This window comes from Salvelinus sp. IW2-2015, linkage group LG7 (assembly GCF_002910315.2).
Source record: "Salvelinus sp. IW2-2015 linkage group LG7, ASM291031v2, whole genome shotgun sequence".
Taxonomy (NCBI): Eukaryota; Metazoa; Chordata; class Actinopteri; order Salmoniformes; family Salmonidae; genus Salvelinus; species Salvelinus sp. IW2-2015.
In genome coordinates this window covers 27,447,098-27,464,257 of record NC_036847.1, presented here as the reverse complement: position 1 = coordinate 27,464,257, position 17,160 = coordinate 27,447,098, and the positions used below count along the sequence as shown (strand labels likewise).

General features: G+C 40.9%; 1 protein-coding gene across 1 annotated transcript in view; it reads left to right on the top strand.

Moving 5' to 3' along the window:
- The window catches only part of LOC111966749 (teashirt homolog 2-like), a 70,107-nt gene extending 53,386 nt beyond the window's left edge, over positions 1-16,721 (top strand). Inside the window, exon 2 of the mRNA XM_023991653.1 lies at positions 13,001-16,721. Within this exon, the coding sequence (XP_023847421.1) occupies positions 13,001-16,044 (3,044 nt within the window). The 3' untranslated portion in view covers positions 16,045-16,721. The remainder of the gene's footprint in view (positions 1-13,000) is intronic.
- Positions 16,722-17,160: the final 439 nt, after the last annotated feature.

Here is a 17,160-nt window from a genome sequence, read left to right as displayed (position 1 = left end):
ACAGGAGCAGGGAGAGTGGACAGGGACGGGCTGTGGATGCTACTGCATATTTAATTATCGTTGATATTAACACAGAGAGAGAAGGACAGAGAGGCAAGAAGAGAGGATAGAGGAGCAGAAGGAGGGAGGGGATAGAAAGCGAGGACCCGCCATGTTCACTTTTTAATTAAGGCTCCGTAGTGTAACTCGTCAATGTACATTATTGGAAGAATGAACGTCAATGCCATTGCTTCTTCTCCCCCTCCTTTATCTCTGTCAATGATTCAAAGACATGATTTATGGTTTGTCTCCGTCTTTCAGGATCATCCATCAAGTTCCGGCTCTGCCGCCGTGCCACCCGTTGTAAATCATTCTGAAAGCCTGTCACTCATTACCATTAACCCCTCCTCTGTCGCTCTGGTCTGCGGCTTCCTCAACCTCTCTTTTTTTCTCTCCTTCCCTCCCTCCTTTTCCTCCCCCTCAATGCACAACCTACAGCCACACAGGGTATCAGTTCCGTTTCGCTGCCCCGTCCGTCCGCCTACCTTCTTTTCAATAAATTAACCAATGAATAAAAAGGCCCTGTACTCTTCAGGCAGGCAGGCAGCTCCTACTCCTCCTCCATTACATTAATGCTGCTTTCATAACCAAGTGGGAAGTGGGAATTTACCACATATGACTGGGACAAATCCACATGAGCAGCCCTCCACCTGATAATTACTAGTTGGAAACCGGTCTATTGCCACGTTCGCGCGCTAGTCGGGACTAGGAAACTCAAATGTCCAACTTGCTAATTGGTTGAACGCAGCACCTGTATATCTACAACCAGTTAACAAGTCAGACATTTCAGTTTCCTAGTTCCGACTAGTATATGAACACAGCATATCATCCTAAGCCCCCACTTCTCCTACATGGTGACCTCTGACATTGCTTACTAAGGAAATTATCTTGATAACAGCATTTTCAGCAGTTAAATGCAACATCAAAAAACTTTATTTATAAAAAGCAATCTATTAATATGGTTTTTGAATGCTATAATTTATTTGCGTTTCTCAACAAGTTCAAAGCACATGAATGCATCCAACTGGTATTTACAACGGGTAAATTCCCACCTCATACTTGGTTACGAATGCAACATAACACCACAGAAATGTCACTGCTGAGAAGCTCAGGGTAATTGAGGATGTAGCACATAGAAAACATTTGTGTTGTGGTTTTGCAATGGAAATATTTGAACACCTATGATATGTGCACATAATTGTTTTACTCAGTTACATACAGTACAAAAATATACTATTTAAATCTATGGATTTAATAACCTAACAAACTAAAGGAATATCATCACAAGGATTTAGTTATTTGTAGCCAGGGTTATAAAGTTACTAGTTAGTTTCAAACCAGTATTTGTGGTAGGCCCTTCCACTAAATTATATTGCTTTACTGGAAACGTTAATGCTTTACAAACCGAGGCTTACAATGACACAATGACTGTACTCTTTAACCAGATCTTATAGAAAAGGGTTTTATGAACTGAAACATTGACTCAATAGAGTGAATGTCAATCTCTCAACAATAGATGATGTGCCGCCGCGGGAAGCTTCAATTCACTAGCTTCTTTGTTTTATCATTCTAATCAACATCTAGATATCAACGCTAMAGAATATCCACAAACAGCGGAGAGAAGCCATGAGCCACAGTATTGAGGGGAATCTTTCAGAGATTGGGTGCCAACACATTTCACTATTTGTGCAACCATTGTTCTCAGAACGGACTGTCAAAGTGACAATGCAGCGGCAGGCAAATCCTGAAGTTTGCGCTTTTCAGAAAAACTGCGAGCCCTAATCATTTTTGCAGAAGGACATTTGACAACAAATTTGCCATTAAAATGAATGGGAGGGAGGCTGAGTTGTTTTGAAGCATTTCTTACTTTTTAGCTCGTCTCGTCCCCCAGAGCTGCTGCATGTTTGGCGGGTCTGCTTCTCCCCTTTACACTTGCCATGAAACAGCCTTTGGTCCCACAAGAAACCATCTGACAGTACCACGCTTCTGTTGTATTTAATGAAGGGAAAAAGCAGCAATCTACTATTAATGAATTTGGAACATAAAAAATGCCTCCCTTTGCTGAAAATGGCACAAAACTGATTATATAGGGATAGCCTCTTCTGGATTCCCGTCCAGATTTTAATGAAAGATCCATAGAGCCAGAAGAGGGAGGGAGAGTTAGTGAAATGCAGATTGTTTTAATAGAATACACACTCTTCACCAGGCAGCTGCAGTATCAGATTCATGATGGCCAGCGTTTTTGTGAAGTTCATGATGCTGTGACTATATACATTCACTTATCTCAGGAGAAGAGGAAATGTAACAGAGAGCGAACCATGTAGTGACAGAGGTGGACCACTAGCAGCCTTTATATTTCATGTTGTACACTGAACAAAAATATAAATGCAACATGTAAAGTGTTGATCCCATGTTTCATGAGTTGAAATAGAGGACCACAAATGTTCTCATGTTGTGCACAAATTTGTTTACATCCCTGGGCAGAGCCCTACAGAAGGCAAATAAAATAGAGGTTGACTCTTCCAACCCACTCCCCTCCAAATTCCAGCTCCTTCCCTCTGGCCGCAGGTAAAATATTTAAAAAATAAAATAGGGACAAGTACTCTTTTATTCCGAATGCAATTCTGCAACTTAACAAAATGTTGGACTAATTGCACATTTGCACTCACACTGAAATTGCACTTACCCTGCCTACATGCTTGTAAACATCCTATGCATATTTTTATATTTGTTTTTTACATGTGCTATGTTTTATGAATTGCCTCTCTGAAGACATAAAAGTTTTCTCAATCTGTTAGTGATCTGTTAGTTTCTTCTTTGCCAAGATAATCCATCCACCTGACAGGTGTGGCATATCAAGAAGTTGATTAAACAGCATGATCATTACACAGGTGCAACTTGTGCTGGGGACAGTAAAAGGCCACTTTAAAATGTACAGTTTTGAGGGAGCATGCAATTGTCATGCTGACTGCAGGAATGTCCACCAGAGCTGTTGCCAGAGAATTGGATGTTAGTTTCTCTACCATAAGCCGCCTCCACAAGAATAAGACGCCTAGAGAATTTGGCAGTACGTCCAACGGGCCTCACAACTGCAGAATACGTGTAACCACGCCAGCCCAGAACCTCCACATCCGGCTTCTTCACCTGCGGAATCATCTGAGACCAGCCACCCGGACAGCTGATGAAAATGTGAGTTTGCACAACCGAAGATTTTCTGAACAAACCGTCAGAATCTGTCTCAGGGAAGCTCATCTGCATGCTCGTTGTCCTCACCAGGGTCTTGCCCTGACTGCAGTTCAGTGTCGTAACTGACTTCAGTGGGTAAATGCTCACCTTCGATGGCCACTGGCACGCTGGAGAAGTGTGCTCTTCACGGATGAATCCCGGTTTCAACTGTACCGGGCAGATGGCGTGTATGGCGTCCTGTGGGCGAGCGGTTTGCTGATGTCAATGTTGTGAACGGAGTGCCCCATGGGGGCAGTGGGGTTATGGTATGGGCAGGCATAAGCTATAGACAATGAACACAATTGCATTTTATTTTTATTTTAATGTACAGAGATACCGTGAAGAGATCCTGAGGCCCATTGTCATGCCATTCATCCACTACCATCACCTTATGTTTCAGCATGATAATGCACAATGTCGCAAGGATCTGAAAATGTCCCAGTTCTTCCATGGCCTGCATACTCAACAGACGTCACCTATTGAACATGTTTGGGATGCTCTGGATTGACGTATACAACAGCGTGTTCCAGTTCCTGGCAATATCCAGCACCTTCGCACATCCATTGAAGAGGAGTGGGACAACATTTCACAGGCCACAATCAACAGCCTTATCAACTCTATACACTGCATGAAGTAAATGGTTGTCATACCAGATACTGGCTGGTTTTCTGATCCACGCCCCTACTTTAAAAAAAAATCTTTCTCTGTGACTGACAGATGCCTATCTGTATTCCCAGTCATGTGAAATTAGGGCCGAATGAATTTATTTCAATTGACTGATTTCCTTATATGAACTGTAACTCAGTCAAATCTTTGAAATTGTAGTATGTTGCATTTATATTTATGTTCAGTGTATATTACATCAAATACACTATGATATGTAATAGCTTATTGTCACAACACAATGTGTTATATTTATTTATTTTTATTTTATTTTACCGTTATTTTACCAGGTAAGTTGACTGAGAACACGTTCTCATTTGCAGCAACGACCTGGGGAATAGTTACAGGGGAGAGGAGGGGGATGAATGAGCCAATTGTAAAATATAGCAAAGGACCAAAATATAATGTATAGGATATTTATTTAATTTAGGATTTTTCTCTAAAAAGATTCAATTCAACCACTTTCACTTAGTAAAAAAAAAATATAGCAAAATCGAATTAAATAAAAATCTCTTTGCAATCAAATTACCTGGTAAATGTATAATGCATTTGTTTTATTAGTCTGTATGTTGCAAAACTACTGAGCTTCATAAAATCCAAGTCCGGTCAGACAAGTGTAGAATAATTGTCCCATCCTCCTCCTCTCAGCCTGTGGCTCATAAAAGCTTTGAACAAAGACCTAATCTGTGCGAGGCAGTGGTCCTTTAAACGATGGCCCATTTTCCCCTACCCTGCCTGCCAAACCACGTAAACATTCCTGACTGACATTCAATCAGAGAAATTTGAACCGAAGCAAGATGGTCTTTTATTAGTACCTCTGTTTGCTTGACTGGTCAGCTCCAATATGCACAGTTTGGATGGGTGGCGTACAGTAAGATGATGGGTTCTCTCTGATAAGGGTGAATGAGGGGTAAACTGCTATTCTGCAGAAAGGAACCATCAGACCTCATCACGTCGCTCCTGGAGAGCCATGTCACAAGCTCTTCAAAAACCAAGTGACAGAGAAAGGAGCAAGCAGCAGCACACTGGGCTGTACTGAGTAGCAGCTCTGTCTCTCTGTCCCCTTGTCTTTCTCTCTCTCTTTCTTTCTTTCTTTCTTTCTTTCTCTCTGTCTGTCTGTCTGTCTCCCGCTCTCGCTCTCCCGCTCTCTCTCTCGCTCTCTGGCGCTCTCGCTCGCTCTCTCTGTGTGTCTGTCTCTCTTTCTCTGTGTCTGTCTCTCTCTCTTTCTCAGATAAAAATGTTTTTTTATTATATTGACAGTAGTATTTGCTGTTCATGATTAAATGTACTGTTTTCCTTTTCATAAGAAAGTATTTGTTGCATTCGCCAGAAACAAAATCCTTGAACTTAACAAATGGACTGTAGTGCCACTACCAGTGAGGCAATATTCTCGTGGTTCCATCCATGTTTTTTGGAAGGGTGTGTAAAATGTCCCCTGCCAGCCCTGAAAGCGGGGCCCTCCTCTTCTGGTGAGATGCAACACGAGGCAATAGTACTGCATGTGAGGCGGTGGCAGGCAGGCGGCATGGCGGCTGGCGATAGCACGGTGGCACGCTTACGTGATGACTTAGCTGCTGGAGTGCAAATTGCATTGCTCTCCTGCTATTCACTTCCAATTAGGCAGCGGGCCGAGTGATGCGTCTCGGATCAGGAGCTTCTAGCAGGCAGGCATCAAAAAGAGCAGTGTCGCTCAGTGACATCATTGAGGGAGGGAGGGGAAGGGACTCCTGGAGCTACAGTAGGATGGCAGCCACAGCTTGATGTGACTAAGTGAGAATCGTGATTAGTATCGATGAAGAAACAGGGACACTGAGGAACGACAGCATTTTTATTTTGAACATGAAAATCCCCAAATCAGAAAGATAAAAATCTTCAAATAAACATGCAGATTCTGCTACTTTTTAGTCTTACAGTCTTGAAACATATTGTAGCTGTTTCAAGATCAAGTGTCAATGGTGTAGGTTAGTAAGGTTTTCAATGTTTTACCTTCATTCACTAACAACATGTTGGTTGTGAATGTGGAAATATTGTTTTGATTGCCGTAATTATTGTGATGATTTTTGCCCAAATCAACTGCCAGATGGTAGGGTATGGTATGGTGTCATATTTGTGATCCTATCATATAAATCTGGGTCTGAGTCCATCCAAGTAGCTACATCATACTGCCTTTAGCACAATTCACAATCTGCCTTTCTTCACGTTGTCTGGTTTGAAATGTTGAGGTTCTTTATTTGATCATATTAGACTATGAAATATTGAATGTGCCGGTGTATGAAAGCAAGGCATTTATCTGCATGAATAGCCCCTGTTTAGTGAAGTAGGTAATGCGCTTTAAGTATCATCCCATTCATGCATACAAAAATGGACACTAAACTCTCTGTCGCATGGTTTCACGCTGCAGCAGAGCCCTCAGAGAGATCTTAAAGCTGCAATATGTAACTTTTTGGGCGACATAGAAATGTGAGTTATAGATATGTCATTCTCGTTGAAAGCAAGTCTAAGAAGCGGTAGATCTGTTCTGTGTGCATTATTTCTATGATTCCCATGCTTAAGTTTTTTGTTTTTGCATCTTTTACTTTCGGTTTAGTATACCAGTTTCAAACAGCTGAAAATACAATGTGTTTGGTTATGAAAAATATATTTCACAGCGGTTTAGATGGTACAATGATTCTCTACACTATACTTGCTTGTTTTGTCACAAACTGAAATTAGGCGAACTATTCAACATTTTGCGATTTCTGCAACCACTGTATGACTGCATTCTGACTTCATCTTATGGTTGCTGGTAACATAACAGTGTTCTGAGTGTATTTATGACTGTGGGGGTGATGTACTGTTTCAAGCAAAATAAATAATCTAGGCTATAGGTGGAGTGTGAGAAGGGTCGTAAAAGTTATTTAGGCCTCCTTATTTTACAATAAAAAATTAAAAAACACATATTTTGTGTTTTGTCTATTACCTTCCAGTAATAGTTAACTGGATCACATAGGCTAGGCAGTCTGTGAACCCTGTAAACATGTCCTTCATTGTTTCGAGACAGTATAAAGACAAACCAGTCAAATATACTGTCTGTAAAATAAAGCAATGATTATTGAGTTTACAGTAAGCTATTGGCCCGGATTAAAAATTAACTCATGCAATGTCAGCCGTGTATCCAGTCTCAGATTGATCTAGATAAACAGCATACTGTAACCTGACTTCAACTGACTGACATCTGTCAAATATTACATAGCTGGTATGTCTCTCGGTCTTATGACAGGCTTGTGCATTAAGCGTAAGTTAAAACTGTACATAATGATGACTAACCACTAGAAAACGTGTAGCCATCTTGCAGACACTATTAAGTCAACAACAAAAGTATAGTTTTAGTAGATATTTGATCAAAATTACAGTACAGTGCGTCAGCCTCTCTTTGAGATGTCTCCCTTCACACTACAAGGACTCCAACTCCATAGAGTGCTCTGGAGAGGAACCTACAACATATCTATCTCACTTACCTTATTATAGAACTGAAATCTATAGTGACAACAAATGAAACTGCTCATTTACAACAATATATCAACAAAAGTCTTGCAGAGGTTGGGGAGACAATTTGACTCCAGAAGACAAAGTCTGTAGATTGCTTTATTTGCCTGACCTGTTTTATTAACGTGTAGACTCTAGAAGCTGCATTCTTATGTGGGACACCGTAGACRGACGGATAGCATAGACGGACGGACGGGCCTGCTGTGTTTTATTTTTTTCTATTTAGAGTGCCATAAATCCGGGAGATGAAAATGTCATGGAGCAGGTTCATTTTCCAAAGAGGTTTTGATTGCTATGAGCGTGTAATTGATTGTTCCAAGGACAGGGGGAAATCTAGAAATGTCATAACAGTCCTGCTTAGGTCGGTCCCACCGCCAGGCAATCAATGTGAAGTAAAAAGGGATATTGATTTGTGAGCAGCGAAAACTGTAGCTTGAGACAACCGGAGAGCAGTTCAGGAAAGTGGCACAGACATGCAGACCTGTCACTGGCACCTATGAATTACACAATTTTCTGTGAAGATAGTATTACCTGGGATATTCAGGGTATTGCAGGCAGCTGTCCATTAGCTAACCCTGTCAGGCTGCTCACTGACTGCCTTGTCACTTTAATGAGGGAAATGTTGACCTTCCATGTGATAAATGTTGATATCTTTACCATTACAAAGTTAATACTAACAGGCTAATAGTGGAAGTTAAATACTGTTACTGGGGAAACACAAACTAATTTCAGCATGCTAACTTGGAAAATGGCAAGTTATTCTGCAACAGGTGATCAAATTATGATCATACATTTGTATCAGAGATGTAGACTACAATGTCCCTAAGTAGCATCAGAGAAGGCTCTGCCCTTGCATTTGATATTGCTAATTGGCATCCACCAAGGGTTGGCAAAATGGAGTTACAAAGAGTGTGAGAAGTGGAATTAGACATGTGGGTATCTTGGAGTCACCCCTGCCTGGTGCCTTTGGATGTAGATAACCAGAGATACTGTATATAATGACGAGATGGTCTTGTCTCCGCCCTAACTATGGGAGTCGTTGTCCAAAATGTGGGAAGGCAGGCAGTCTGTATTCCCGCATGGACGGGAGTGGACCGTCTCGCGTCACCTCATTTTCACTGATATTACTTTAGATCAAATGGGCAGGAAATGCTGCTGATAATTTCTGTCAATTTCGTCTGGAAATACAAAGTATACTAAATGTAGACTATTCTCACGTTCTGTTACTTTAGGATTTTAATTCCTGATAATTAAGTTATTATCTTAATACATTTTTGTTTCATTAAATAGCCATGCTGAGTTTGATAGTGCTCTATGGCAGTGTAGATAAAGCTACTTGAACATAGTAAATTGTATCATCTAATTGCCATGAAATAACAATTTATTGGATGCATGTCAGTGTGCTCCATTGCTGTATGATTGCTAAGTGTCTCTTAGTGAAATATTTATTAATGCTAATTCTTAATCCATGAATTAGTTAGAAGGTTCACTATCTGCATGAAGTAGGCTAAGTAAAGCTGTTTTGCTATATCTGCAATATGTCACCAGACAATCCTTGAAACTTCTACTTGAAAATGCTCTTTTATCAATCAATATTTGGTAATGGTCAATATAAATGAAAGGTTCTACGGTAATTTGAATTTTCCAAAAAAGCAATGTGCTATAATTGACTTCTGTCCATAGTCTCTATCAAGACTTTCAAAAATAGAAGACGTCAACTAGAAGCTTGTCATAGGCGATAGTGTTCTCGTTTATCTGTGATAACTACAGTTGAAGTCAGAAGTTTACATACACCTTAGCCAAATACATTTAATCTCAGTTTTTCACAATTCCTGACATTTAATCCTAGTAAAAATTCCCTGTTTTAGGTAAATTAGGATCACCACTTTATTTTAGGAATGTGAAATGTCAGAATAATAGTAGAGAGAATTATTTAATTTCAACTTTTATTACTTTCATCACATTCCCAGGGGGTCAGAAGTTTACATACACTCAATTAGTATTTGGCAGCATTGCATTTAAATTGTTTAACTTGGGTCAAACGTTTCGGGTAGCCTTCCACAAGCTTCCCACAGTAAGTTGGGTGAATTTTGGCCCATTCCTCCTAACACAGCTGGTGTACCTGCGTCAGGTTTGTAGGCCTCCTTGCTCGCACACGCTTTTTCAGTTCTGCACAAACATTTTCTATAGGATTGATGGCAGGGCTTTGTGATGGCCACTCCAATACCTTGACTTCGTTGTCCTTAAGCCATTTTGCCACAACTTTGGAAGTATGCTTGGGGTCATTGTCCATTTGGAAGACCCATTTGCGACCCAAGCTTTAACTTCCTGACTGATGTCTTGAGATGTTGCTTCAATATATCCACATAAGTTTCCTGCCTCATGATGCCATCTAATTTGTGAAATGCACCAGTCCCTCCTGCAGCAAAGGACCCCCACAACATGATGCTGCCACCCCTGTGCTTCACAGTTGGGGTGGTGTTCTTCAGCTTGCAAGCATCCCCCTTTTTCCTCCAAACATAACAATGGTCATTATGGCCAAACAGTTCTATTTTTGTTTCATCAGACCAGAGGACTTTTCTCCAAAAAGTACGATCTTTGTCCGAATGTGCAGTTGCAAACCGTAGTCTGGTTTTTTTATGGCGGTTTTGGAGCAGTGGCTTCTTCCTTGCTGAGTGGCCTTTCAAGTTATGTCAATATGGGACTCGTTTTACTGTGGATAAAGATACTTTTGCACCTGTTTCCTCCAGCATCTTCACAAGGTCCTTTGCTGTCGTTCTGGGATTGATTTGCACTTTTCGCACCAAAGTACGTTCATCTCTAGGAGTTAATGCGTTCCTGACTGATATGACGGCTGCGCGGTCCCATGGTGTATATACTTGCGTACTATTGTTTGTACAGATGAACATGGTACCTTCAGGCGTTTGGAAATTGCTCCCAAGGATGAACCAGAATTGTGAAGGACAAAAAATTAATTCTGAGGTCTTGGCTGATTTCTTTTGATTTTCCCATCATGTCAAGCAAAGAGGCACTGAGTTTGAAGGTAGGCCTTGAAATACATCCACAGGTACACCTCCAATTGACTCAAATGATGTCAATTAGCCTATAAGAAGCTTCTGAAGCCATGACATACTTTTCTGGAATTTTCCAAGCTGTTTGAAGGCACAGTCAACTTAGTGTATGTAAACTTCTGACCCACTGGAAGTGTGATACAGTGAATTATAAGTGAAATAATCTGTCTGTAAACAATTGATGGAAAAATTACTTGTGTCATGCACAAAGTAGATGTCCTAACCGACTTACCAAAACTATAGTTTGTTAATAAGAAATTTGTGGAGTTGTTGAAAAATATGTTTTAATGACTCCAACCTAAGTGTATGTAAACTTCCGACTTCAACTGTATATATTAAACGATCAATAAAACATGTCTCTGTACTCTGACAACACTCCCTCTCCAGCATGGGGGGAAGAGGGTGTTTTGGAAGCCAACAATGATCTCAGTTGGCCAATCCAGAAGTCTCTCTTGTGGTTGAGGGTCATAGCACATTCGGGAATCTCTGGTCTGCTGCGTGGCTCCTTGTTCTCCATGTTTGTTTTGAGTCCCATGACCATCTTCATCCATTAGCTGGCAACCAGTTCACCTCTAAAGCTTGTCCTGAGACACTTGTGAAATATTGATTAAAAAAAAGATTTATTTTCCGAATGCGAAGGAGGATGACATTCTTAATTCTATGGGCTGACCCAGTGTTCTGTAGTACTTGGAGTGCTCCTTACATTCAGCATTCCATAGAGTGCCCCTAAATCAAAGGTGAAATATTACCCACATTAAATGCATAGGTGCCTAGACAAGGGCATTGTCTCCTTTTCATGTTTAATTAAAAGCACATCTGCCATAACTTCTCCCAAAATGCAAATTTTCCAACATGAATAAGAGAACATACTGCAAGATGTTTCTTCGAAAGTATTTTTTAAGTAGTTTGTTTTCATATTGTGGACTTGCTAAATTTGAGAGGGACCTTAATTCAACAGAGAATAGTTTGATTGTTTTATATTGATAATAGTTTTACTGATTCATTTACTGTATGAATATCTGATCCTCCAGCCTGGTTCAAAACTGCTTAATATGCTGTATCACAAGTAATGCAAATTAGATGATGTTAAATATGTCAATTAGAAAAACTGTTGTTTAATTATCAGTTAATTGATGCAATAACATTGAGCCCTATGAGTGTGAACAAACAGGTGGATAATGAAATAGATAATTGCTGTTTATGAGCCTGTCAAGGACAATATAACAATGTGACAGATTGCCAGCAACTTCTAGAAATGTTAGATAATGATCTTGTTATAATAAATACATATATTTTCAACAATTTATTGGTTCTTTGTTGTGCTGTGATTCATGTATTAATTATTATCCAGATTTAGGTTTTTTTTTTGCATAAAGAATGCAAATTTCTCTGTCAAGAAAGACTATCTCACTCTGTAACCACTTAAATGGAGACAGGATATATTTCAGCTCATTTTGAAATCTGAAATGTAAGTAAACCCCTCATCTTGCAAGGCTCAGGCTTTTTCATTTATTCATAGAACACTTGTGGAATATTAGAATATCGCTCAGTCTTTGTAATTTGCTGCAACACAATCTGGTGGATCCAAGCATGGAAAGATATTATCCAACAGAGAAAGCTTAAGTTTTTTTCATTGCAAGTTCATTGCAGTTTGGAGATACTCATAATCACTTTGGAATAGGCCACTTGCAATAACACTTAGTAAAACCCTAGCAAAAATCAATTGCATTTTGCCTGTCATTGGCCAACGATTGTTGTAAACATCTCAACATGAGGCAGGGAAACCTTTGAGACAGCACTAAGTCAATGACCCGCCGTGAATCACAAGGAGCCGCTTGACCTCTAGTAGTTTGTTAGAAAAGGCATGTGACATCCATACTGTTGATCCTCTCATGTAGCTCAGTCCTGCATTGTGCATGTAGCCTTGTGTGGACTCCACAGTTTCTCTGAAAACAGAACAAAAAAGCAAACAAAACCTCTTGTTTTGACGTACTTTGCATATTTTTCCATTCTTGGAAATATTTCAAATGCTCAGTAGTGATTGCAACTCAACTAATTTCCCTCTCCTATGGTGATTTCTTACTATTATGTAGTCTAAAGAGAGATAGGGGTCTTGTAATGAATAACCTCGTCCCCAGGCTATTGGGCATATAAGCCTGGGATATCAAAGATTCAAACTTGGCCTTAGAATTCTATGGTCACTCCCACTATGGGAGTTGCCTGCTTAGTAAAGTATTTGTCATCATTTATCACATGACTGTGAAGCGTGGGGAGGGTTAAAAGGAAGATGCTGTAGATTAAGCCAATGCCTATGCACCGGGAGTTTATTCCGGTTTTTCTTTATTGGCTAACGAAGGCACAGTTTGACGCGTTGGTCCACCAGACTTTCATTGGTCGGAAGTGTCTGGGAACAAGATTATGTGAAGCTTAATAACAAAGGTTTCTAAATTGTATCTCTCTTTCTCCTTCTTTTTCAGTATACGAGCCTGATGAACATGGCGTCATGCGAGAGACCATCTCTGAGGATGACAGAGAGAATGACACTCCAACTGAAGAGAAGACGAGTCCCAAGGCCTCAGAGGACAAAGAGATGGACAACAAAAGCAGCTACCAGGACTCCCCCGTCAGTGTCCTTTCCAATCAAGAAGCCGAGTTGGAGTCGCGCCTTAGCGACGCCAGCGATAGACTCTCACTCTCAGACTTCAAAAGTTCCCCACCACCTGAAAGCCAGAAGGACGAGGGGAGCAGCGGTTCGAAACACAAGGATGACATGCACAGCAGCCTGGAGAAAATGAGGGCCGCCTATGCTAACTTTCTCTCAGATTCCTACTGCACAGGGATCGGAATGGACTTGAAAATTAGCAAAACTCCCAGCAAAGCTAACTGTGACAGCACCAATGTTAGCACCAAGAGTGAATTTGACTGGCATCAGGATGCACTATCCAAAACCTTCCAGCAAACACACTCCCCAAAGCCTGGTTCCAAACCCAACCTCTTCAGCTCGGTCCACCTCTACAGACAAAGCAGCAAAGCAGGTGGGACAGTATTTACAGGGGCCAGCCGATTCAAGTGTAAGGACTGCAGTGCAGCCTATGACAGTATTGTGGATTTGACAGTGCACATGAACAAGAGTGGACATTACCAGGACAACAATCATGGCAAACCAAGCAATGCCTCCACATCCTCTTCCAAATCAAGGAAACGAAATTTGCAAGACATGGAAGGGAAAGAGGATGCACAGAAAGTTCTGAAGTGTATGTTCTGTGGCCATTCTTTTGAGTCCCTCCAGGACTTGAGTGTCCATATGATAAAAACTAAGCATTACCAAAAAGTACCTTTGAAAGAACCTATCCCAGTACTCTCACCTAGATTACTGCCACCAGCAAAGAAACGGACCTATGAGGCCAACAGACCTTGTTCTCCTGATTCTACCACAGGGTTAGCTGGCTACAGCGAGGCCCAACGGTCCGCTGCTATTTCAAATGCTAACAGTAATCGCTATGGTTATCAGAATGGGGCTAGCTACACTTGGCAGTTTGAGACATGCAAATCTCAGATTCTAAAATGCATGGAGTGTGGAAGCTCACACGATACCCTGCAACAACTCACCACTCATATGATGGTCACTGGACATTTCATGAAAGTTACAAACTCAGCCTCTAAGAAAGGGAAACAGTTAGCTCTGGATCCCTTGGTTATAGAAAAGATGCAGGTATTAGCTGAGCCGCTTGCTAACAAAACTGATGGCGATAAAGTGTCTCCAAAAACATATTCCCCAGGGGGCAGTGAGAAAGATAGCCAGAGGGAAGGCACATTGGACAAAATTGAAGAAAGTCAAGTGAAGGATGACAAGGATGAGAGTAAGGATCAAAAGGCAGGGGAAGGGGCATTTAAATATCCATATCTCCGCGAGGAGGATCTGGAGCAGCAGGGATCATCAGGTGGAGGAGGGGATATCCTCAAGTCTTTAGCCAACACAGTGGCCTCTGCAATCAACAAGGCTCAGACTGGGACCCCCAGTTGGAGTGCCTACCCCAGTATCCATGCTGCCTATCAACTCTCTGGGATCATCAAGAGCAGCAATCCCTTCTCAGCGTCTCCCCCTATTCAGCTAAAGCAGACATTCAACCACAAGCTCAGATCGATCGCCCCAAAGGGGAAGTTTCTTCAGGGTGCTGTGGGAGTTGAAACTCAGAAGGGACAACAACAGCATCAAAATGCGGACATCAAAAAAGAAAAGGTTGGCATTAGCGATGGTAAAGAAAGTCAGAATATTAAGTTTGATCTGGTGGAGAATGATGACAGCGATTGTCAGGACAATTTCTCTACCTCTTCAAAGCTTGAAGCAGACTGTCTGAATGAAGGGAGTGATGCGATCAAAGGGAAGTTGAGCCCAGATTTCTCAGACAGAGGCAAGACACCAAGCCCTCCTGCCAGCAATGGACGAAGCGCTACTTCAGAGCTTGTCAATGACACCCCAGAAATACTGTGCATAAACCCTCTAAGTGCACTGCAGTCAGTTCTGAACAATCATTTGGGTAAAGCAAATAAGCCCACCAATTCAAGATCTGAAAACAGTCAACTCTCTGCTTGCTCTCAATCTATATTCGCTGAACTCAACCGGAGTATGGAGAAACCAGCAGTGGTGCAGGCTACTCCTGCTAGGAACAGAGTTAACAATGCCTTTTTGTTTACTGGCAATGATCAGCCAATAGACCTGACAAAATATAAACCTAACAAGCCAAGTTTCTCCCATCTACAACCCTTTGCCCCAATGCCACAGAAACACGCTCTGTCTGACATTGCTGACATGGTCAAGGTTCTTCCTAAAGCCACCACACCAAAAGCCTCTATGCCATCAAGGATACCCACCATGAAACTGGAATCAGACGTGAGACGCTCTGAGGACGTGTCGGCTGAGGTATACTCGGTTCACAAGCGCAAGGGAAGGCATTCGAACTGGAACCCCCGACATCTTATCATCCTCCAAGCCCAGTTCGCCTCCAGCCTCTTTCTGACTTCTGAGGGCAAGTACTTACTCTCAGATCTTGGTCCTCAGGAACGAATGCACATCTCTAAGTTTACTGGACTGTCCATGACAACCATCAGCCACTGGTTGGCCAATGTGAAATACCAACTTAGGAAAACAGGGGGGACCAAGTTTCTGAAGAGCATGGACACTGGCCATCCGATCTTCTACTGCAATGACTGTGCTTCCCAGTTCAGGACACCACCAGCCTTCATCTCCCACCTGGAATCACACCTAGGGTTCCAAATCAAAGATATGCGCAAATTGCCTATTGAGCATCAGACGAAGGTAGAGGAGCCAGAACTGTCAAAGGCTCTCAGTGTCCGTGCGACAGAGACGCTAGTCACAGAGGAGGATGTTGACACTAAGTTCAAATGTAAGCTGTGTTGTAGGACATTTGCTAGTAACCATGCAGTTAAACTCCACTTGAGTAAAACTCACAGCAAATCGCCTGATAACCATTCACAATATGTGGAAATGGATAAAGAGTAGGAGTTGTTCATTTTTGCTACCTTTTTTGTTGTTATTGATTTTTGAAACACTGGTTAGATATTTCAGCAATGTTTCCAGTAGCATTGAAAACATTTGAAAACATTTGATTGAATATGACATGGACACACTGGCTAGACTAAACCCTAAAATGTTAAAGAATACACCAACTTATACCTTTGCACCCTTCTTAAATGCATCACCAGTAATGAAATGTATTACTGCTTGAAATATAATTGCTAACGTTTGCATGCAATAGCTCTGGCTATGACTACTATTTATTTGTATAATATGTCAAGTTTCAATTGTATTATTTCAAAGAAAATGTAATGGATAAATTGTAATGATCATCTCCAATGCTACACCTTTGTAAAATATGCAGCTGTTTTAAACAGGTAGCCAGACACATGTTAACACATTTATTGCACTGTACATTGAACTGTACAGTGAATTGCTATTTAAAAAATGTTTTGTGTTTCAATGATAGAACAGAAAAGCACTTTAATAAATGTTAAATCACCAGGTTAGACTCAGATTCTGTACATGAACCCAACAAATTTAGACAGGTTGGAAACAAGGAAAAATAAAATATAAATGTGTTTCATTTTAAAAGGATGACAGTGAGACAAATGATACCTGCACCTTTTTTTTACCAATTGAAATAAAGAATTAACATTTGATACCAGACTGTGTTCATTTTAAGTTTTCATGAGTCTCCTGTACTTCTCCTGAAATATTGTAAATTAACAATATATGCGTAGATCAATGTGTGGTTGGGAATGACTGTGTTCTTCATAACAAGTAGACATTTTCTTCAGCTCTCTTATTTCACAGCTATAAAATATAATTGCCTGCTAAATTCATAAACATTTTACACAATTTATCTCTTTTCTTTCCAGCAATCAAGTCCCTCAATTACCACCACCATCAAATCTCTGTTTTATAACAGGCGGCTGACATTTGATGGCAAATGGAGAAAAGCACATGGGCACAATGGTGATTTGAATACTGTGACACCAACTTGCCCTCTGTTGGAAATGAGCAGGCAATCACAATTGTTCATCAGATGACTCCTAATGCAGTTAAAGTATTCAGCTATAATTTCTTCTTGCATTTATA